The sequence below is a fragment of the Orbicella faveolata genome, unplaced genomic scaffold (genome assembly GCF_042242905.1).
Source record: "Orbicella faveolata isolate gen_17 unplaced genomic scaffold, um_ofav_v1 contig_25, whole genome shotgun sequence".
Taxonomy (NCBI): Eukaryota; Metazoa; Cnidaria; class Anthozoa; order Scleractinia; family Merulinidae; genus Orbicella; species Orbicella faveolata.
This window is the reverse complement of record NW_028301553.1, coordinates 27,084,377-27,107,491: the sequence shown is the minus strand read 5'-3', so window position 1 is coordinate 27,107,491 and position 23,115 is coordinate 27,084,377. Positions and strand designations below refer to the sequence as shown.

General features: G+C 38.4%; 3 protein-coding genes across 6 annotated transcripts in view; 2 read left to right on the top strand and 1 right to left on the bottom strand.

Annotated features, from left to right (window-relative positions):
- Positions 1–1,424: 1,424 nt before the first annotated feature.
- Positions 1,425–3,524, top strand: LOC149109706 (uncharacterized). Its single transcript, XM_089293076.1, has 2 exons — positions 1,425–1,888; positions 2,344–3,524. The coding sequence occupies exons 1-2, from the start codon at positions 1,533–1,535 to the stop codon at positions 2,420–2,422; spliced, it is 435 nt and encodes a 144-aa protein (XP_089149202.1). The 5' UTR covers positions 1,425–1,532; the 3' UTR covers positions 2,423–3,524.
- Positions 3,525–4,678: 1,154 nt separating this feature from the next.
- LOC110043673 (UV radiation resistance-associated protein-like) lies at positions 4,679–22,535 on the bottom strand. The gene is made up of 19 exons (XM_089293075.1): positions 22,397–22,535; positions 20,838–20,970; positions 20,331–20,365; positions 19,879–19,942; positions 18,025–18,122; positions 17,238–17,327; positions 16,977–17,042; positions 16,107–16,141; positions 15,185–15,290; positions 14,607–14,688; positions 14,422–14,466; positions 13,198–13,282; positions 12,679–12,766; positions 11,804–11,873; positions 11,348–11,513; positions 11,194–11,272; positions 7,919–8,007; positions 6,494–7,155; positions 4,679–5,338 (listed from the first exon to the last, which is right to left on the bottom strand). The coding sequence occupies exons 1-19, from the start codon at positions 22,451–22,453 to the stop codon at positions 5,142–5,144; spliced, it is 2,247 nt and encodes a 748-aa protein (XP_089149201.1). The 5' UTR covers positions 22,454–22,535; the 3' UTR covers positions 4,679–5,141.
- Positions 22,527–23,115, top strand: part of LOC110043769 (mediator of RNA polymerase II transcription subunit 14-like) — a 31,221-nt gene continuing 30,632 nt past the window's right edge. For all 4 annotated transcript variants that reach the window (XM_089293072.1, XM_089293074.1, XM_089293073.1 and 1 more), the window contains exon 1: positions 22,527–22,723. In XM_089293072.1, the coding sequence (XP_089149198.1) occupies positions 22,527–22,723 (197 nt within the window). The remainder of the gene's footprint in view (positions 22,724–23,115) is intronic.

Genomic DNA, 23,115 nt, shown 5'->3' with positions numbered 1-23,115 from the left:
TTGTTACACCAGTTATTTTTGTCTCGATAAAGACACTGTTACGTATTGTAATTATTATATTGACATTTTATTGTTGGCCAGTGTAATGTTTGTTGACCGAGTTCTCTATAAGTTCTAAAAACGGTTGCAAATTTGAATGACAAAAAGACGTTAACGTCATTCTTGGAATAAACAGAACTCGCTTTGCAGTCGTACACCTTGTCTCGGAATGACACATGTTTATTGTAACGTTTTTTTAACCTTTTAATCCACAAGACAACGCTCAGAATGTCGGCTGTTCTTATGCACTTAAAGTGACTTTCTTAACTCGCAAATTACTTATGTGAGTCCAAAATGCTATCAACAGGCATCCACGGGTTAAGGATGAAGGTCAGTTGTCTTGCTGTAGCTGGCACTTGTTACCCAATATAAATAAGAGGGTTTAAGGGATTTTTTTTCTCTCCCCTTTCATACAAGGCGGTTCAAAGGCTTGATGTTCGATATTTACGTATTGGTTCCAAACAACGCCGGGCATCCGATTTGATCACAGTAGTACATGTATTCGTCATATCGATCCGAGATTTAGACTAGCTGTTTACAAACATGCAACTATTACATTTTAATACAATGACTTAATCTCTGTAAACCGGCCACGCATTTTCATAAACCGGTTTTCGCCAATTGCTTATCTTCAAATTCTATCCCCAAGTTCATTAGATTAGAAAATTTAATTTTACAAAATTTAGTACGAGAGCAGAGATGAATCTCTGTACTATTAAGGCAGAGACTTTAAGAATTTCTAGTTTCACTATGACCAAGGAATCCCTCGGGTTTATAAATGCCCTTAAAATGGATGTTTCCGCAAAGTTTGCGATGCACTGTGAAATAAAAACACGTTTGTTATACGTGTCTGTTATTAACGTGGAGATCGCAGTCCAGTTAACAATTTTACAAATAATGTAAGGAGGCAAAAGTCGCTAGTCATTCCACAAAACTGGTTCGTCACATCCGGAAATCTTTGCTATTTCCGAGCTGTTTACCTACTAAGCAGTCACTGGTCGCGAGATACGAAGCACGAAGCGCTTTACTCGTAACTGTCGTGACAACTTCCTGCAACTTCTAAATTTACCGTCACTGCTGTGAATAAAAAACGAATCTTTCTTCCTTACATCTTCAAATACATGCTGGGACAAACTTGTCGAGAAAAGAGGAAGATATATACTCACTCTTGACACTCCAATCAAGTTTTTGGCGAGATATGCTCCCCGAAAAATTGTTACTCGCGTATCGGAGTCTGTTTAACTTTCAAGACCTGACTTGGTTTTCCAATATCCGTATGTTTACCGGCGAACAAAGACGCAAAAGCTAAGCCAATCAAGTCGCTCAGTTTTCATAATGCTTAAATTCAGTGTAAACAAGTAGTGATTAGTAAAGCTGCTGCAGGTTCGTGCTCCGTAACATACACAGAGCAAAGAGTCCCGGTAAAAATACAGATTCGTCACTGCAATAAATGAAAACATTGCAACTCGTGATTAGTCAGTAAACGTGGAAAAATGGCTATCTACGATTGTCTGAAACGGCATCAAGATCCACTTTGGACTGAGCTCGAGGTGGAAAAATTTTGGAACGTCATGCGGCCGTACCTGGTGCATCTGCTTGGAGACGAGATGCCGCTTCCAGACTTTAACATTGACTTTTCATGTCTTGACTCAAACAATGTCAAGGACAAACAACTTTGCATGAATGTAGTGCATGGCTGTTTGTGGAAAGGAAAATATTCGCTAGCTGTAGCGAATCTGAAGGCCGTGGAAACCTTTTTTGACGGTGAAAACAAAGGCCGGCAATATCATACAATTGCAGAAGAGCTTCGTACTTTGGAAGATGTTTTCAAACGCAGCCGCTTCGACCGGTAAGGTGTAATATGCGCAAGTTTGCGTTATATTTACGTAGAACTCTATCAGTTGCGGGGAACAAAACAACACAAAAAATAAAGAAACACAAATAATATCTGGCAATGCATAATTTAAAAATTTTCGAGTTTTACTTTTTTACACTGAAATGCATATTGCTACATAAATAATTAAATATATCTCATTTTCTCAGGTGCGTATTGATGAACTGATAGTAGAAGTGGAAAAAATCTGAATATTATTCAAATGCGTATGTTTTTTTCGGAAAATGAGTTTTATGATTGTAGTAACCGATTAAAATTGAGTGGTTTTATTTTTACCTAAACGGCTGTTGCGATATATCCAAGCCGCGAGAAAAGGAGAAATTGTGCTATATATGACAACAGTTGTCTCTCTAATTAAGAAAATTCGACAGGAACGCGCAACTCATATGATGCATTTTTTCCCCTTGCAGCCGCCATGTTTTGCCTCAATGTTCAATGTACATGGGGAAGAGCATTGCACCTTATAACATGTCCTCTGGAGTCACATAACAACCGAGATGCTGAAGGAACAAGGCTTGTTTACATCTGCAGCGCTATTGAACTCGGAAGTTGAACGCAAATCGGATTACATAACGCAACATATCGTAACGTAGGTTAGCGTAACGTAGCGATTGCGCAAGGTAACACACGTAACACGCTGAAGTAACTTACAAACCGATGGTGTATCACTCGAACCGACGAAAAGATGCGTTTGCTACATCCAAAATGGTCTCTGGTCTAAATATAAGCCTTGTGTAAAAAAAAAAAAAAGCGGCCCTGTTTTGCAATTGTAATTTAGCTCGACACTCGGTGAGCACTTTCAATCGCTTTATAAATACAAAGAGACCTAATATGCCTGTCTATCTATTCTCTATTACACCTGTATGCATGAGTAAACCTAAACGTTTATCAGGCTAAATATGTACAATGAAAAAAACTTTCCTCGCTTCTTTACTTTTAATCCCAAAATATCTTTTGTTCTTTCATTGTGGGTAATCTATGTTCGATCGTTATCCACCAAACAGGAAACGTTACCTTTTTTTGCAGCAAATATTTGTGCATGGAAAAGCGAAAAAGCTCATAGATTCTGAAAATAATTGTGAATTTTATGTTGTATCACTTTTGAGCATTTAAGAACGTAGACTGTTTTTATCTATTCACATCAGTGTAAGATAGTTTCCCCTATTAAACAAAGTAACAAAGTGCTAATCAAGTCCTTCTGCAAAGATGTATATAATGACTCGGGGGGCGAGGGGGTACTCCCTTATATGGGCTATATAGGTACGTGCGGACCCAAAGGGTAGGGTTATTCACCCGTTTTGGTAATAAATAATGTATCAATTTTGGCCATTTCGGTTGAAAATAAGGTATGGTTTTTGCACTCTGGTCTTGAATTGGGTATGCTTCTTAGTCAATAAGACCGTCAACAAAAGCCCTTCACAACTTATGTTTAGGGCAACTGTGTCAGCTGCAACGGTCATAAATAGGGTATCGAATTTTTGGTCAGGTCTAAATAGGGTAGCAAAAAAAAGGAGATTTTGGTCATAACTAGGGTAAGGGTTTTGGGAAGTGGGCCGCACAACTCCACCCAACTTTTCTGGAAGTACCCCCCCCCCCCCCCCCCCCCAGGATAATGATCAAATAGACCTTTTATCTATAAGAGGAAATCAAGTTACGACGACTCAAGCTAGTTGGCATTATAAGCCTTGTAATTCCTCCATTGAATGTGTGATGTAAAATAAATCATATAGTGACGCAGTTTCAAACTTTGTAGCGAATGCAGGAAACATGCATTCCTGGATTTCTAGAATAAAAACGTAATGACCCTCATTATAATAAAGTAATTTGCGATTTATTTGTTCGCCCATCTGCTTCTGTCATTTTTATCTCCTTACCTTCCATAAAAAAGAACCAGCTTGCTGTCTTTCTCGGCTTGTCATTGACTACGATCGACTAGATTCTTAAAATTATTCACTCCCCCTTTAAATACTGTAAGCCAACAACGATGAATTCAGCCTCGTCCTGGCGCACTTGTTGACCTTTCCTCTATATGTATCTAATCCCGTTCACAGACGCCTCGATTCTCTTGGTTCGCACCGAGAATCAGAAATCAGACCGCAGGATACAGGACTGGACTGGATAAGCCGCATGACCCCTGTTTTCTTGGACCTTCTAACAAGGAACCACAGTGAAAGACTATATGATCCCGAACACATAAATGAGCCTACTTTCATTTCATGTGCGCATTCCAAATCGTCGAACTATTTTACTACGAGCTCGAGCGACGACGACCCATTTTTGGCGCCAAATTAAAAGGGAGACACTGAACGTTTCATATTTTTCGTTTTACAATCCGATATGGTTTTTGAAACTATAAATCCCTTTTCGTGAATATTCAATGTCGCACAGTTATGCCGTACCCAGTGAGAAAAGTTGCCCGACTTCAATGCCTGTCCTGTTTTAATACATAGACTGACGTTAGGACAGTGAAGGTTTTCCCGTCTACTGAATCATGATTGGTCTATTCAAATTTCAGGTGCGCCAGTCGTACTTTTTCGAGGTGGAGAGAAGACCCTGGACACGAGGTTGTTCTGATGGATGTATTTAATCAGTCAGGAAGTCGTAGGCAACAAAACAGAATCTAAAGAAACCTGACGCAAGTAGCTTACCTTTAAAACGAAGTCCTTTTACTCCCTGTGTAAAAGGGGAAATGAAAGGGAGGCAAATAATAATAAAAAGGAAACCCGATCGATAGATCTGGTCGTGTTACTTTTCATATATTTTAATTTTTTAAACTTAACACGGTACGTGTTAAAACTCCATACTCCAGAAGGAAAATATCAGTAAGAAATCCTAGAATACTTGTACCTAAGACATGACAATTATAAAGAAACACCACTGGGAATCATTTCATTTTTTTTAAACTTCCATTTTTTTTTAACTGGAATTTATTCAACGCCTCCTTAGAAGGCGTTAGAATTTACCTACAAAATAAGAACATTTTAAGAATTCAAAAATCGTAAGAATGTAACGTACGCAGAATTCAATTGTTATCTCGAAAAAAAAAAATAACAACAACAACAATCGAGGAGTGCACAGATTAACTTGTTTAGTCCACGATTTACTAATTTTCAAAATACAACATCGTATTTTAAGGCTAATTTTATCAAATAAAATCTTCGAATAACTTTGCTTCATACACCTTTTTTGTACCATTTAGTACATGAATTCATCTTAAATCTATGTCGCCATTTTCACAGAAATCGAAGTCAATTGTTCCCTCGACATCGAAGAGATTTTTTGAGCGAATTCTCTCATTACCAATCGGTTGTTTGTCTGGCGCACCAGGATTTTCTGAGGGAGCGGTTTTTTCATTACTGTCTCTATTCACAGAAGAGCTTTCGCCATTGGTTGTAGATGTAACATCTGAAACGAGAAAACAAAATGCGTTAACTGAACGGAATGTTATGTTCTTATGTTACGTTACGTTACGTTACGTTACGTAACAAAATACCGTACAGTCCAATCCATTGCAATTTATTGATGGTTTCCAACCAATCCGGAGAGATTAGGCCTGGCGGCCATATTGGATGACACAAACAATGTTTATGTCAACCAATATGGCGACGATGACGTCATATGAAAACAAAGATGTTAGAGCCATTGGAGGAAGCCGACTTTTCAACGTTCAGTTGGCCATTTGCAAGTTGCCTTTTGCCTCTGTGTTAAAAGGAGTCTTCGTACAAAACCATTCATATGAAAATGTGTTCCCCTTACAGGTTCTCTTTCATGCAAATCAAACTCATTATTGCACGAGGACCCGACCTGAAACAGAGGCAAAAGGTAGCTGGGAAATAAAGAAAGAAAGAAAGAAAGAGAAAATCTGTGTCGAATCTCTGATTTTGTTGCTTCTTAGTTGCGCGAGTGAATGAACGCGTGGCAAGAGAGCTCTGTTCTTGTAAATAGCTAACTGGTTTGCCTCCAGCCAGCTTGGATTCTTACAATGTTATGTTGAATTTGAATTATTTTTTTCAGTTATTTGTTGCCGAGGGTAAATAAAGGTTACTTATTTATTTAGTTATTTGTTTGTTTATATATTTATTTTTTGTTAGTGTTGACACCGACTACACACTACACAAGTCAGCTGAACGAACAGGATTCACTGAACTTGCAGCAAGCCAATTTCGATATATTAAATTTCCAACTCGGCTCCGAGGCCTAGGGGAACAAAACAAACTAGAAGAAATCGAATCGAGGTTGAGGGATGAGTAATTTAATTTCCTTTGTTCTATTGCCCCAAGTCTCGGAGCCAGGCGGCGGGCGGGCAAAATTCACCGGTGCCCATTTATACTCCTGAATGGAGAGAAGTGTCATGCCCAAGAACACGACACTGTGAGCCCGGTCAGCTTTCAGATTCGTAAGCCTTGCGACTTGCAATTTATTTCTGCAATTATCATCTCGACTCTGACTCTTTGCAAAGGGCAGAACACACCATAATTTTTGTAGCTTTCATAGTTCAACGCGTCGTATTTAAAAAGCATTTTGTCCTCACTAACCTCCAAAATGATTTTCTAGACTTACCTTGGTTTAAACTTGAAGCTTTTTCAAGACTAGGGCGATCACGTTTTACGTCAACTTTAATCCAGTCATTAACAGTACTTTCCGCAACTTTCGGTCGAGCTCCTTTCCCTACATGACTTCCATCAACACTTTTATTTCGTCTGAGTAACTTGTTTCTCTCTGAACTGGTGTTCTTACGCGACTTAAAAGATAGTGTTCTGGGGGCTTTAGCATTCACGCTAACATCGTCCTCGTGTTTAATAGCTTTTCTAATTCGTTGTTGTTCCAGAAACTTGTGGCTTGTTCCTTGCGAAGGAATGTGCAACTGGGCGGTGTCTACAGGCGGCGCTGAAACAGGTCTGTCTGTTTGATCCACTGCAATAGTTTCTTCTGGCAAGTCACCTAAACTACGCTGACTAAGCGAGTTCGAATTGTCTCCCTTGTTACCCGGATTTTCTACATTCTGCATTTGATTAAGTTGCGCGGCAGTCACTGGCGTTGGTGCGGCAGATTTCGCATCGGATGTCGAGGCATTCATCGTCTTTAGAAGCACGTCGTCTAGTTTAGGATTAGAAGGAGAGGATTCGGAGGATCCGCCAGATCCTGAAGTGGAAGGTCGCTTCTTCTCGCGTTTTAAAGGAGACTTCCTTATTATTGTAAGAGGTGCGGATTTATGCGAGTCACTAGAAGAATAGGACACCATAATGATTAACCAAGTTCATAGGATTAGGTAAATCTTAATCCACAGTCTATGATGATACGAGATATTACAGAGACCTTACGCAATATTCGATGGCGACAGCCACGACGACGCCAAGTAGACAATGTATTACTAATTAACCTCAGAGTTTCGTATTTATCTAGAAATCTATTCAGTGTCTGCTGAATTTGCTGCAAATGCATTAAGTTCCAAATAGAAATACGACAAATTAGCCTGCGTAGTGGTTCACGTTCTCGAAAATAAAACAAACAATAACAACAACAACAACAAAAATAACAAACCAAAAACAAACAAACAAACAAACAACAACAACAAAAAACTGCAACAACAACGACCAAAAAAAGGAAATTGGTCATTTCACGTTGTTGATTTGTAAAGGACGGCCACGAAATGTACCGAGACTCATTTTGATCATTAAGCTTTTTGTTTGGCGAGCGTTCTCGTTACCGTTGCCGTCGTGTTTTGCGTAAGGTTTCCTACAAATATAAATCGAGCGACCACAAAACAGGAGTCCCAGTTGTTCCATCGCAACTATGATTAGTTGCACAACAGTATATTATTTCAAAAAGATAAGCAAGCGTTCCCGTACGATCGAAAGAGATTTTAATGCAGACCTTGAAGCTCAAAGGTTTGGTTGCATGTACCTGTACATGAAGAGGGTATTAAAAATGACCTTTTCATATCATTTCTACCAATGTTCAACTTTGCTTTCGTTACTCACTTACCTTGTTCGGAATTTCGTTTCAAGTAAGTCTTTTAGGTTTGGTAGGGTGTTACGTAAGTTAGGTGTCCCCAGGCTGTTAGTCTGCCGAAGCTAAGAACACAGAAGAGAAAATTATTGTGCACAACCATTATGAAATGTGGCTAAATATCATTTAGGCAAGGTTAAACTTGAGCTAATGCAGCCAGCTAGCGTGCCCATTCAGCTAATATCATTTAGGCAAGTTAAATATGAGCTTATGCAGCCAGCGGTTTCCCTGTTTGGGAGTAGGTGACCTGTGGGGCGGCCTTCAGGGGTTTTGCAGGGGCTCATGGTTCATTGCATAATTGTTGTAGTGTATTCAGCTGATTGTTGCGGATCAGTTGCACTGCTTTGCTCGCGAATCATTGTGGATTCTTGCACCCTCTCCTCCCTCCCGTTTTGGTCTTGGTCAGGGTAGGTATTCTTCAGGTAAGTAGTTTCCACTGAATTTCTTTCAGTGTGACGGTGCCGGTTAGCGGACGCTCATTGGGTGGTTCCTGCTTTCCAGGGTTGCCATGGATACCTCCTAGCGGCTTATGGCTTTGGCACCCTGCTAACCTCAGCTCATCTATTTGTGATGAGTTTAAGTAAAGTTAGAAGTACAATAAACAGGAGAGCTTTCCTCGAATTGCCCAATTCCATAGAAACCAAGATCGATGAAACCTTAACGGCAATGTTTTGATTTGGCAGAACAGCAAGCTAGTAAGATTTCAATACAGACAAACTTGAAACACATGAAGTTCAATTTTGTTCCGATACTGTCGCAGGTGGCCCAAACTCGGTATATGAGCGTCATTATCACTTTACAAAAAGCGACATCACACACAGTAATAAAAGTTCAACCCTAATAAATCACACGGGGCATTAGTCACGTTATCCTTTGTAAGAACCCGTATGGGTCGCTTTTGACTCTACAAAATTAGCAATAAAATTTTCCTTGAAGCTCACCTACAGACCTACCGTACTGTAGGCGTCTTAGCGACAAGTTCAGGCTTTTTCTGAGCAGCGTGGTATTCCACCCCAAGAAACGCTACCTGCTACTTAGGGACCGTTCATTTTTTATAAGGTAGGGGGGGCTGGTGGGATTTGGGGGGGGGGGGGCCATGCGAAAAAAAATGGCTTTCGAGGGGGGGCCATCCCAAAAAAATAAGGGAAAAAGGGGGGGTCACGTGAAATATTTTAGTAAAACTTTAAAATGGCATAATGTTTGAATATCAAAAAAAATTGCTATAGAATAAACATAGAAGGCAGGATACAAATTTATTACAGACTTTCCTTCTGCTTTAAAAAAACGTTTAGCGACAAAAAGCATTTGTAGCTACTGAAAAGAAGTATTTAACACTGTTATTTTCGAATGCAACTTTCACTGGCACTCATCTTCATCTCCGCTGTTGTCGAGTTCTTCGTCGCCGCTTGTGCTGCTATGGGAGTCTCTTTCACCAATGCTGCAAGAAGCAGCACTGCTTTCCGTCAGAGTGTACTCTTCAGGGTACATGAAGGTGTAAACATAATCTCTGACTTCCCGCTCAAGGTTGGTGGTGATTCTGCTTCTTGCAGCATTGGTGAAATAATTCCCTTCCAAGAGCTGTGCGATGTATGGCCCATCTCTTCTAAATATCGACGTGGCAACATCCTCAACTTTAAGACACTCTATCGGGACGGCCGTTCTAGGAGGGTACACAGGGCATTGTGGAAGATCATTTCCTAGCGGGTTTCCAACACAGATTCCATAAACTCGTTGGACGTTGTTTTCAGTCCGCTTCCTCTTTCTTTCATTTGACTTTCTGCGGTTTTCTTTTTTCCTTCTCCTTTTGTTGATGTGCTGTTTGAGTATGCCTTTGAATATGCTGTTATAATTGCTCTTCTTATTTTCTAGTGCTTCCATGTCCTGCGTGACCTTCGTCAACTTAGCTTCTGTACATTTGATCTGTTTTACATTAAAACTGTGGGCAAATTCTTCGCCCTGCTTTAAAGCAAGCCCATTGGACTGAAAGAGTGTGGAATCGTGTTCCTTTACATCTTTCAATATGACATTCAACTTTTCCACCATTGCTCTGTGCTCTTTGATGGAGAAGTTCAGTTTTCTTCCATCACTGGGCTTCAACTGGTACCCTTGCATGGAAAACTCACTCGCCCTTTCTGAACAGCCATCCGCACCTAGAAAAATAGCTTCTTTTGCTTGTAAGATGTCAAACTGCCTGGATCGTTCAGCTGTAAACCTTTTCTTAAACGACTCGTCGCTTTCGCCATTATTGCGCATTTTGGAATGAGCCTCTTTCATGATGCTCATGTAGTAATGCGCTCTTTCCCCGATTGGATTAACAATATAAAGAAGAACGAGCATGGAAGTGGCAGGCTGGTTTTATCTGACCCAGAGAACGTTGCTCTATTTGCAGATAAGTTTATTGTCAAATCGAAGTTTGTGGTGGATTATCTTCAGCATCTTGAAGTGCTGGAATTTAAAAGGAAAAAGAGAGCAGAAGAAAAGGCAAAGTTAAGTGGGGAGGAGGATTATCCTTGGGTTGAGTTGTGCGAAGATCTAACCAAGCTTAAAAAGCTACGTGTTCCAGAACTAAACAAGTACTCAAACCACCACGGGCTGAAGCAGCATTTGAAAAGTAGCAAGAGTGAGAAAGTAAAGGCAATTGTAAGACATTCATGCTTGCAGCAGAAGAGTCCTCTCAGAGCTGGCCAACCAACACTGAGAAATGCCAGGACATTGACACAAAATGACAACAGGGCAAGTGCTGACCGGACAGCAGCGAAACGGATGAAAGTGACCATGATGAGCATGACAGTGATGCCATTGACTCTGGGGGAGAAGATGACTCAAGTGACGTCACTCTTGCATTCATCAATTCAGATGAGGAAGATGCCAATTAGAGGCCAAATGCCACACGCTCAGGGCGAGCCATAACTAGGAGATCCGAAATTGACTTCTCTTTCTTTTGATTTGTTTTTTAAATAACAGCTCTCTGTCGTATAGAGATTGTAAATATTGTCTTCATAGTGAGCACAATAACGTGAAGTAGGGGGATAAAAGAGAAATATTAAAAAAGTTGAAATCTAAATATTGTTTGTTCAAATTTTTTTTTTTTTGGGGGGGGGGTCATCCCAAAAAATGTCCGCTATAAGGGGGGGCCATGTGAAAAAATTGGTAAGCTGAGGGGGGGTCATGCGATTTTTAAATGGTGCTTCCCAAATCCCACCAGCCCCCCCTCCCTCATAAAAAATGAACGGTCCCTTACAAAATCTTACCTGGGCTATATTCTTGTTCAAAAGGAAAGTGCCGTAATAAAATTGGATTCTTTCTTTACCTTTATTGTACAACGGGAATCTGAAAAGCAAAAGGGCAGTATTTACTACGCAATTCTTCAAGCGTGTAAAGTCAAAGATTTCTGTTCTTACTTACTGTCTGTCTTTCTCCGCAACTTTTTCTATCGCAAAATCCATAATGGTGGATCTCGAGCCGCGGGAGTTCATGGGATATCTCAAAGGTAGATCCAGAAACTGAGCTATCATACTGACCAGGTGACACGTGTAACCAAGGGCAACCGACAGGGTCTCGTCGTCCATAGCTGGAAAAAAGATATACATCACGTAAACTGCATCAAAAGTAACCTCCTGATGGATGTTATTTAAATTGGCGTATTGATGAATAAGAGGTAAGCTAGAGAGCCGGAGAGAGGAAGCGATATCACAACATGCACCACTGACCCAGTGCCCGTGAAACTTCCTTTATTAACACTTCCCCACCTCCAACGGTTTACCCAGACACAAATCCTTCAATATTTATTTGTCAAATTAAACTGAATTCAGATTGTGCACTTCGATAATACATCGAGAAACTAGTGTAATGTTGACTTACCTTGAAATTCGTCTGACTCACAATTAGGAAGCCGCACACCACAAATAAGAAACTCTTTCGAAGTTTGTAGCTGCAAGAGAAAGCCATTTAATTATAGCAAAGTTCAACTGGCTTGAGAAGGCGCAACCCGAGTCAAATATCACACAGAAATCGAGAGCGACTAATCTTTTCAGTATAAATGTACTAGTCGTTCAAAACTTTATCTAAAACAGATTAGTAGAATTCACCTTGAACACTACCGTAAATGCTGTAATCTGATTGAGTGATCGCACACTATCAGCCATTAGTATGCAGCGGCTAGAGGTCGTCTACGAAATAGCGACGTTTTATTCATTTTTCCAAAGTTTTGGAGGAACCTTTTGATGCAAATGGTAATTAAATTCCTAAGAAGGCTAAAAGAAGGACATTTACGGTTTCTTGACTTTAAAAAGTTCGAAATTATTGAAAAAATGATGGCACACACACACAATTGTAATTTTTAAAGACAATTCAATCCGAGCGATCTTTCTAAATTTCAGTTAGAATTCTACTAAAACAATTAGATTATTCGCTCTCAATTTCTATGACGTGATAGCCTCTCAAAGAAATTTCGAGCTCATAATCTAATTATTAATTTAGAATATATTAAACTTTCTCCAACAAGTTGCAACAAGCGACTTACTAGACCCAGTGAAAGTTACTGGGAATTCGAGTAAATGCGTAACCATACGATTTTCTATTCTACAGTACGCGAATCCGACAAGTGCAATAAAAGGAAACGATGCCTTTGCGTGCGCAACCTGTGATCACGATTGTGCATAAACTTTCCTATCCTGTTTACACCAAGTTGGATAATGACAAACTGAAAACCTTGCACGCTATTTTCTGTTTCTTACCTCAACTATAGGGTAAATATTCATTAGTTCAGAGATGAGCTGCCTTCGTCTAAAATTCAGGTGAGCAGTCAACTTTACGAAAGATTCTCTGCAAGACAAAGAAAAAAGATAGTTACGATAATCTCATCACCAATAAACTGTGCTTGCCAATTATGAATTGTTACTGAAACAAGATTTCAAATGCTGATCACTGTTGCAAATGAAAAAGTCTGCATACAAGCCAAGTGGCCCATGAGGGCGGTGCTTATCCCACTGTCTGTAGCATGAAACGATTAGGAGTATTTTTACTCCTCCCTAAATGGGATGCTAGTCCATCGCAAGGTTACCCCCAGCATCAAGTTCGCCAGTACCCATTTATACACCTGGGTGGAGAGAGGCATTGTGAGAGTCAAGTGTTTTGTCCAAGGACACGACAAAATGTCCCTGGCCAGGACTGGAACCCGGACTGTTCGATTTGGAGATGAGCACACTAACCACGAGGCCACCATGCCTCCAAAGGGTTGACATAAATCGACGTACCTTTTCACTACATGTGCTTGTTTGTGTTCTCGCAAAGATGCTCTGTTAGAGTCAAGCTTTTCTTTGTTCCGTCCAAGGTTTTTTTCTGTGAGGTATTGAAAATGAGAAGAGTTTGGAGTGAATTTAATAAGGTGCACTAAAATTCGAACATTTCAGTAATACACAGACAACTCACAGATATATATGTTGAGACACACTAGGGGACATGTTGCCGACATTCGACCGACAGTCAACCAACGGTCGACTGACAGTGGGCCGACAGTTGAGCAACAGTCGGCCCACTGTTGGCCGACCCAACAGTTGGGCGACAGTTAGCCGACAGGGAACTGTTCTTCACTTTTACCGGGACACGAGGCATGGAAATGATGCAGTGACAATTTTCGCCACGTGACATGCCAATTTTTACGAAGTTCTGTCTGGGAGACAAGATTTGTCCCCGCAACATGTTGCATGAAATTCAGGTGGTTTGTATTTGTGCAAAACAACCTTATTTTTCATTGTCCCATCGTGTACACTGCTCTTGCACCTATCCCCATGGCAACATAGAAATGAACCAATATCTGCTTTGTGTGTAGCAGCTTGCTTAATGTCCTTCAGTAACATCCATCATATATGTACACAGGAAGCCACTTAACATCCCCACAACATAACCCTTAACATGTGCTGACCTTGAAACTTATGTGCATTATCAATGCATACAAAGGGCTGTAGATACCACACATTACTATATGGCTGTGTCTCACAAGGACTAGGAACTACTGGATTCACAAATTTTATTGGCTGAAATCGATATTGAAAGCAGTCTAGATTTTCCCGTCTAGACCGGCAACTAGACCGGCAATGTTTTGCGGTGAAAAAGCTGTAAACTAAAATGCAAAAATGTTTTCTTCTAACAATATTTATTAATAGAAGTGCCAAAAAGCCTGATAAGAAAAAAAAGTAAAGAAGACTAGCAAACTTTGGTAGGATTAAGTTTGGCTCATCGCTATTCGCAAGCAAAATGTCGGCTAGTACAAACCGGTTACATTCAACAAATTAAAATGTTCTTGTTTGCACCATATAATAAACATCTTATTAATAGAGCTTAGTCGGTCTGTATGGGAGAATCTTGACCTCAGTCGTATGTACAGACCTCATTACGTTCGGTCTGTACTCATGACCTCGGTCAAGATTCTCCTACACAGACCTCCTGCTCGGTTAATAAGAGCCAAGTAATGATCTCACCTCGTTCTCTGAGCTTTTTTAAGACACTCTGCTCTTCTTCTCCTTCTGTTGTTCAACAATAATAATAATAATAATAATAATAATAATAATACAACTATTTTAATCATGGCTTAATTAAAACGTAAGGGTGGAATGCTGTTTCAATATCAATCACAAAAGTGAAGTTACAAAACAATAAAAAACACCTTTCAGCAAAAGTTTCTGCTTTGACAGGCACTCCTCTCTTAGAAGTTTGAGCTTCAATTTCAGCATCTCCTCTTCTGATAACTGCAGTACAGAGGTGGGAGAAAATTACAATTATAATTATATAAACTTGATAATTTGAGATGTATGTCACAACTACAGGAATGCAACAATGGATGACTGTGATTGTAAAAAAAATTAGCTCAGTACTTTCACAGATAATGCCATGGAAACAAACCAAAAAACTCCTATGAAATTGGCCATTTCTTACCCATAGATTTTCGGTGAAATTTGCCCTGAAAATTCCCATGAAATCGCTTGTTTTATTTTCCCACAAATTTGTCTCCGAAAATCATGTGAAATTTGACTTTTTTTTTGCAACCTATCAAAAGCCCTGTATTAAGGATTAAGCGATCTTTTCACCACTGGTGGTTCACTAGCCTAGCTCCATGAAAAATAAGGAAGCTGCTGAGAGCTTAATTTCCAAATGGACAGATGCTCATAAATAAATATTTTAAATCAGTATAATTAAAGGACAGTATTAAAAATCATTGATTTTTTTTTCTGAAGTAGCACTTACTTGTGATGTGCACTTCATATCAGATTCAACTTTGCTCTGGATGGACTGACGCACATCTTTAACTGACAGCTGAGAACGTAGGATGGCTTTCTGTATTGATTGTAGCCTATCGACAAGAGGACAAACTCAACTTTAAAATACATGTGGTAGGGACAACTTTGCAGTTGTAAGTAGAAAAGCTTGAATGTAAATTTAACAATAGAATATTGAAGTTTAATTGTGCATCATTGAGTTATAATGGAAGACATGTGGAAAGTTTGGAGAGTGCAAAAAAGTCTAAGAGTTGCTCGAGGCACAGCCAGTATTTAGTAAAGAACTAAAAGAATATAATGTACAACAAAGTTATAAAAAATGAGAAAACTGGAACTAAATTTTATTAGCTAAATTTTTCTCATTTTAAATAATTATGTAGCTAGAATCATCTGCTGAAATGCCCAGGTAACGGCTTGGCGTTGTTTACGCCTGCTTCATTGGTATTGGCAGTGTGATATGAGTCCAGTCAGAGTTCTTAGCAAACGGCGATCACCTTTATTGATCCCTCTTTTTGTTTGGAAGTCAATAGGGTGATTATTTGTACATACAGTGCACATGTAGTCTTTATTTTCCCCATTCTCCAAACACGATTATGCCACGTGAAAATTGTAAACTATGTAGAAAATGATGGGTAGAGAAAGAGATGACAACTTCCAACACAGACTTGTGTACACTTTCGGAAACATCTTTTGCCTTGTTCATTAGTGACTGGCTGGATGAACCTCTCGCAACTTTCAAACAGCCCCTTTGCAGCCTAAAACCTCACATCTTGCTTTGCTTGCTTACACTATTTTACCCTGAGACTCATGAGGTTGACTTGTGGTAAACCTAGTATATGTACAGTATTGAACAGTGCTAACTTCTCATAAGAATTCTACTAATAACCTACCTTTGAACAGAAGAGAGTTTACATGATGTATGAACCTATAAAATGAAATAAATATTAATAATTAATAAGTATAACTAAGATTATTTGTAATTTTTTATTGTTGGTCGTGGTGATGATGGCTAGCATCTTTCATTTCTTGGAAATATTTATTTTTACATCGAAAATTACTGAGCTGTTCTTTGAAACGTTAGAACTATAATAAAGTTCATAACTGTGTGCTTAAATAAAGTGTTAGGTTACGTTAATGTTATGTATTTATTCATTGATTGATTCAGATTGTTCACTTTCACACACCAAGAGCAAATTAAAAGTAGCAACAAATGCCTACTGGGGTGGGGGGGGGGGGGGGAGGGGAGGGGAGTGGTGGTTGAGGAGGATGGGGCGTTGGACACTAACAGTTCACATGATTTTCTGTCAGTGCCTTTGAGAGGCAGCAGCAAGGAAGATTAAAAGAAGAAGAGGCTTATATGTACTTCAAAATCATTAACAAAGAATGATCTACTTGGATAAAATGTGGTGATTCAGAATGAAAAAGGAACCAGTTGCCTACATGTACAAAATAATGTACATGTATTTGAACTTCACGTTTAAGTTTTTTGAAGATGGACCCCTTGATTCTCTCCTGCATTCACCACAGTCCATGGATTAATTAGCTAACAGGGACCCCGAAGACCATTTTAAAGTGGTAAGGGTAAAAAAATCTGGCCAACACAAACAAATGTTAAGGCTACTTTCAAGTAGAAAAATCCATATTTAATCCATGTCAACTGGAGCCCTAGAGAATACAATAAATCCCAGCAATAAAAGTGATAGGGCTGCAAGCCACGTATTTCCCAATCTGGGCTTCTGACTACACAGTAGTAGCTGTACCTGATCCGAGTCAACCTTAATGATGTCAGTCCTTTGTGAAACTGGCATTTCACCACTGTTCCCAACCTAAAATGACAAAGAAAAAGCACATTATACCACACTATCAGCCTTGAAATATCAACTTACAGCACAATTGAAAAGCCCGGATGGCAGTGTGATTAATTCTATGAGACACCAGTAAAAAGATCCACAGACAGATTTGTTTAACAGTTCATTAACAAATTTGGTTATGATTTAGTTTGACATTCACTACCCTCTCACCTTGTCTGACGACAGGACAGCAGGTGCACCATAGTACCCATCAATAAGACCAAAGATTACAGTGTTGTGTCCGTACTTACTGGACCTCACCTGAATAATAGATGAATAATAAAATACCAGTAAAATAACTTGGTGCACAACAGCAACTGTATAATTTACAAATTAATAACAACAGCAAAAAATTACAATTTGTTCCAATTACAATTTGAATTAAGTACATGTATTTTAATTTACCAGAGTATGGAAAGAGATCTAGACTACACTTTTGATGAGCAAACATTTAGTCCTGTCTTATAACCTTTTTACACCTGGCTTCTAAACCTTTGTTTTAAATATAAATCTAAGTTCTTACTATTAACCTAGTTTGAAACAAACTGACCTAAAGAACAAATTGACCTACAACATAAATATACCTATTGGGGCACAACTAATATATCAATGATACTCTACTATACTTTACATGTATGCTGTCTGTACTGTGTTGTACTCTACTCTACTGTGCTGTAGGGTGCAGATAGGGTTCTACTTAAGACAACCTACAGTTACTGTAGTATATATTAATTCATCTTATTTCTAATCAGTTACTACGAAAGGTTACGACTGAGTTTCTCTTTCTTTTTCCTGCACCATTCAGAAAACAGAACAAAATGAAACCAAAGCAAAAAAACTAATGAAATATTCTGGTACATTAAAATAGAATTATCATTTGGCTTAATACCCTGTTACTTTATTTCATTTTTATTCACTGAAAGGTATTTTTATTATTTTTTTTTACAGTCAAAATTACCTGATCTCCAAGATACTGCAGGGAAGGGAAATGAACTTCCCAATCAATAATGAGTCTGAACTTGTCATTTTGTCCTCCCCATATCTTTAGCACCACCGCTAAATCTGGAGTCAAGGAAGAATTAAGTGTAACATAGGCTTTGACAAAGTACATTTGAATGTACATGTACATACATGTATGTTGTGCATTGTATTAAAACATACATGTACGGTACCATACTTGTCACTTGGGCAATCAGTATAATGTGTGTTAGACATAATTGCAAGCCTGCAAATAATTTTTGTCTATAAGCAGGTCATTTGTCAGGCCAAAGACAAGTTTTGACCAGACAACAAGCCAGTCTGGTGGGACAATTTGTTTTCTGTTGTTAGAAATTAAAAATAAGAGACATTTGAGACATTTTGGTATGTCAGTGTAGACCCTTTGCCAAAATGTTGCAAAGTCAATTGAGTGTAAAATTGATACTAGCAACAGAAAGGGGACCTTTACATTAGGTCAGGTATTCTTTCACCATTAAAAATTGACAAATTTACAAACATTTGTACCCCTAGTTTGCCTTCACTCACTTAATCACACATGTATTCCGTAGTTTCCCACATAACAAGTTTCCCAGAAAACCACGGGAAAATCCCGCGCAGACAGCTTGTCAGTATGAAAACTCACAATAGCATTCAGAGACTTGGAAATTGGCTGAAATGAATTCTTCGACTTTTTCCGAAGGCAAGTTTCCCCTGAAAAGTTTTGGGGTCAATTGAACAAAAAATTTGCGCGATTACATGAAATTCAAATTGGAAGTAGTCGTGACTGGTGACTAGTCTACAAAGCATGACGTTTACAATTCGACGTGACATTTGGGACGATGCACTGCGCACGATAGAATTATTTCTCAGAAATGGAATAAAAATGAAACTGTGATAACAAAGCTTTTTTCTCTAGTATTGTGTGGCAGTATAATAAAATAACTTGTTTCATATTCGGTCACAAATTTCCAGTTAAAATATTTTTCGTTTTAGCAGAAAAGTCTGGTCAGACTGTCTGACCAGACTAAGCCTTTACCTGTCAAAACCTCAAATTTACCGGACAATTGTCTGATGACCGACTGTTATTTGCAGGCTTGTAATTGTTTAAAAACAACCAACCAAACAAACAAAAACTAAATTCAAACTTTCCTAAAAAATAAATTTTTGACAGCTGTCTGTAGTATTTGTCTGAGTTTGACAAAAGCAACAAAAAGTTGCTGAAAATTTAGGTCTTTAAAGGTTCTTTCACTTCAATTTTATTCTTTCACTTTCAAATCAATTTTTAATAAGGTATGGTACATGTGTATGGTACATGTGCATATATACTGTACATGTAATGATTGTAAAACACTTACATGTAAAATGGTAAAATTCAATTATTTTTACCACAGAAAACACACACAATTAATATAATTTATGCAATTTAATGGAGTTAACAACAAGGGGCGAAAGTCTTTTCTTTGCAGTCAGTGGCGTTTAGATCTGTGCATGCACCAGGATTCCATGTGTTCTTGGGCCATACTCTTGGTGTTTAAGTAGTTTTAGCTGGTCAGCGTATTCCTTGAGTGTCTGAGTCTCAAGCGCGGGCACTCCACTCAGAGGTTGTTTCCCCTCCCCTGTTTGCCCCTTCTCTTTCCACTATTTTATCAGTGTGACAGGTGGCCACTTTCTCCCTTCTGTGTGGAGACTCATGGCTGGGTTGCCAGGATTTGCCAGCCATGGGAGCAGTCTCCATCTAGGAGCTGGCTGCCCATGGTCGAAGCTCCTGGATGCCTCAGGCACCCAACCTCCACTTTGTGAGGCAGTTGTTAATATATGTAAATATAAAGGATACAAGACATGGCTGTGGATTGCTGTTCTGTCCATGCTGATGGCTCAAAACTTGCCCATGTTGGATTCTAAAATGGTAAAAAGGATTCTTAGGTAACACAATTACAATTAAAAATAATAATCCAAGCTTATGGTCACGGTGACAGCTGGAATGTCTCATTGTCTGCAAATACACAATGTGTGATGAAGAATAACGTATCGAATGAATGCATAATGAAAATCTTTGACTGATTCACATATTGTTGGCACTTCCTATGTGACCTAAAATGTTGTTAAAAATAATATTTAATAAACAAAAGAGGCACAACACACTAATTAAACAACACAGGTATACAGACAATAATTAATTATGCATTTAATAATTATTATTTATAATTAGTAATTATTTAGTATATATTCAGAATACTATTTAAACTAATATTTGTGAACATTATATACTTTATTCCATATACTCACTAATGAATACTTGATTTTCTCACTCGTGTAGATGGCTATAAAAGAATGAGCAAATAGGAATTAGCAATTACACATATACACATGTCATAAATGACAGTTATGTTTGGAACTTTTTGTCCTGGCAAAAACAAAAAACAAACAAACAAATAAACAAACAAAAAAACAAAAGCAAAAAATAAACAAACAAATAACAAAACCAAAACAATACAAAACAAAACAAATGACGAAAGTTCCAGTAAGTTCAGGCGATATGTTTGAATGATTTAAAGACAATATTCTCTCTGTGATCAGTGATGAAAACCATATATTTACAAATTGAGAACTTGAGAGATCTCAACTTGAAAGAAGAAAATCACTACTGAAAAATAAATTTCATATTAAACACTTTGTCCCAAACAAGTCTCACTTTTCTCAAATGAGTGCAAGCCTTTGAACTCAAAAAAAATCAATAAATTAAATCAAATCAAATCAAATGATAATAATCTTAATAGTACATTCCAGGCATACCTTCCTGAGATCCTCCGACACTGTGTAAAGTAAAGTAAGTTTCTAGCAAAGAATCAAGCAAACAATCCCCAGATAGAGCAAATTTTGGTACAATGTTCCGTACAGAGATACTTCTCAGGTGTCTTAGACGGAGCTGTGGAAAACATGGAGCCAAAGTACCATTACTGGATTTACGTGCAAGTGCCCCACTTATAAATAGGGGCAAGAAATTGACAGCTTAGAGATCCAACAAGAAGTTTAAAATTTGTTTAGCTGTGTTTTTTTTTTTTGTTCATATTTTTGGGCTGTTCTGTACTATTCTGCCTTATAATGAAACTACAAATGTGGAGGCAGGAGTTCAATTCATAAATGTTTACAGCAGGAGGCTAGGGCAGCTGGTTTTCACAGGTGGGCAAAGATATTAGAGCTGAACTTGTTTGTGAGAAAAACGTTCTGCTACATGTAGATGGTCAAACCAGGTGGGCAAAACTGTCCTCATAGCCAGTCAATTTGCCCGGAGCCCAGACCTTAATGAAACCCCCGCAGTGGAAGTAAAAAAAAAACAAACAAACAAACAAAAAAAAAACAATGTTCTGTGCAAGTTTTGACCTGTAGGTCAATACACACAAATAATTAAGACTGCTTGTTTTTGCATATCTTGCTGCTTTTGCAGTCAAAGAAATATTTACGAGGAAGAATGTTTGCATAATTCAATGCATACCGTGAGTGCACATCACTCTGTTTAATCCTTCAAGATTGGTAAAGCTGCCTATTATATGCAATATCTACAAATTACACGTTAAACAATATTCCATGCCATTTGACACACTGTTGGAAAACCCTTGAAACACCAAAACACCAAAAACACACAATAGAAATTAAAAAAAAAAAGTATATTAAAAAAAATAGAGAGAGATCAAAGTAAATTAACAACATAAATAATTAATGTTATGTGGATGCAGGAGGCCATGTTGAAATGAAGCAAATATGTAAGTGATCCAAATTAAAGTTTGCAATAAATTTATTGTAAATTGCCCCCTCCTTTCTAGCTTGTTCACTTTTCAGACAATTGACAACCCATTGGTAATGGAAGGTAGACAATACTTTAGTTATCTAGTTGCCGATAGCGCTAAATATTCACGGATATGTACCTCCACGTGGGTAAATAACAATTGATATTAATTTTATTCCATTGATCACAATTATGTTGTTTGTTTTGAGGGTGGTGACATAATATAATATTTGAACAGTTGACTGAATAAATCGCCTGGATTAAGTTACATTTGATTTTCTTTTATATGCAACCTAATTTAAGCTTACAAATGAAGATATCTTTAAAATATTATTCGTCCGATCGGAAATGTGTGCGCAAAAGCATTTAACAATTTTTTAATACTTAGCTCCAACAAAAAATTAACTTAGCTAATGACAACATTGATGGAGCCACTTTTATGAGACCGCAATCCGATCGAAGTCATTGAGTGGGACATGTATGCAGATCGTTCGATGTTCGTTGGAGCGAGGGCAAAAGGGATAATTGTGGAAAAAGAATAGATCCACAGGCAGAAAATAGCACATACCTGCTGCGAAATTAGATTAAAATGTCTAACTCTTCCAAGACTTTCTTTACTGGCCATTTCCGGCGTGCAAACTCCAAGTAGACTACATTCTGAAACAAGATCAGTTGATCAACAGAATCACCTGACCGCCATGTTGAAGACGGAATTACTGCAAGATTACGCATGTTATGTTGTTGGGAACGAGCCAGCGATCAAATCTTCCACTGGCGCAAAGATGGCGCCCATAGAAGGGCCTCCTGACCCAGGTGGCACGAAAATCAACCTCTCTATGCTGATAGATTTCCTTCTACAGAAGACTTATCACGATCTGACTGTGCTATCGGAACTGTGAGTATTCAGGATGTTTTAAATAGCATCATAGGTTTATTTACGCGTCGAAAAACAGCCATCTGTATTGCACTCAGGAAGGAATTTAGATTTCCACCGGATGTCGTTGCGTGTAGCTATTTGCCGTTTAACTAATTTAATTTTCAACTGATATTTCAGTGGTTAGTGTCTCGTTATATTTAACTTGCTCTGAGTGAGGTCCCTCAGTCGACTTATTTTTGGAACAAACACCTTTACTGTGTACAAACTAAAGAATCTTTGAAACATTTCTGTGACCACATATTGCTTATATTCCCGAACTCCGTTCACATACTCTTACTCTTAACAATTCCACCATACTCTTTAATGTGGGTTTCTGCTCGAGTTATATTATGTCATCATAAAGAGAGGTG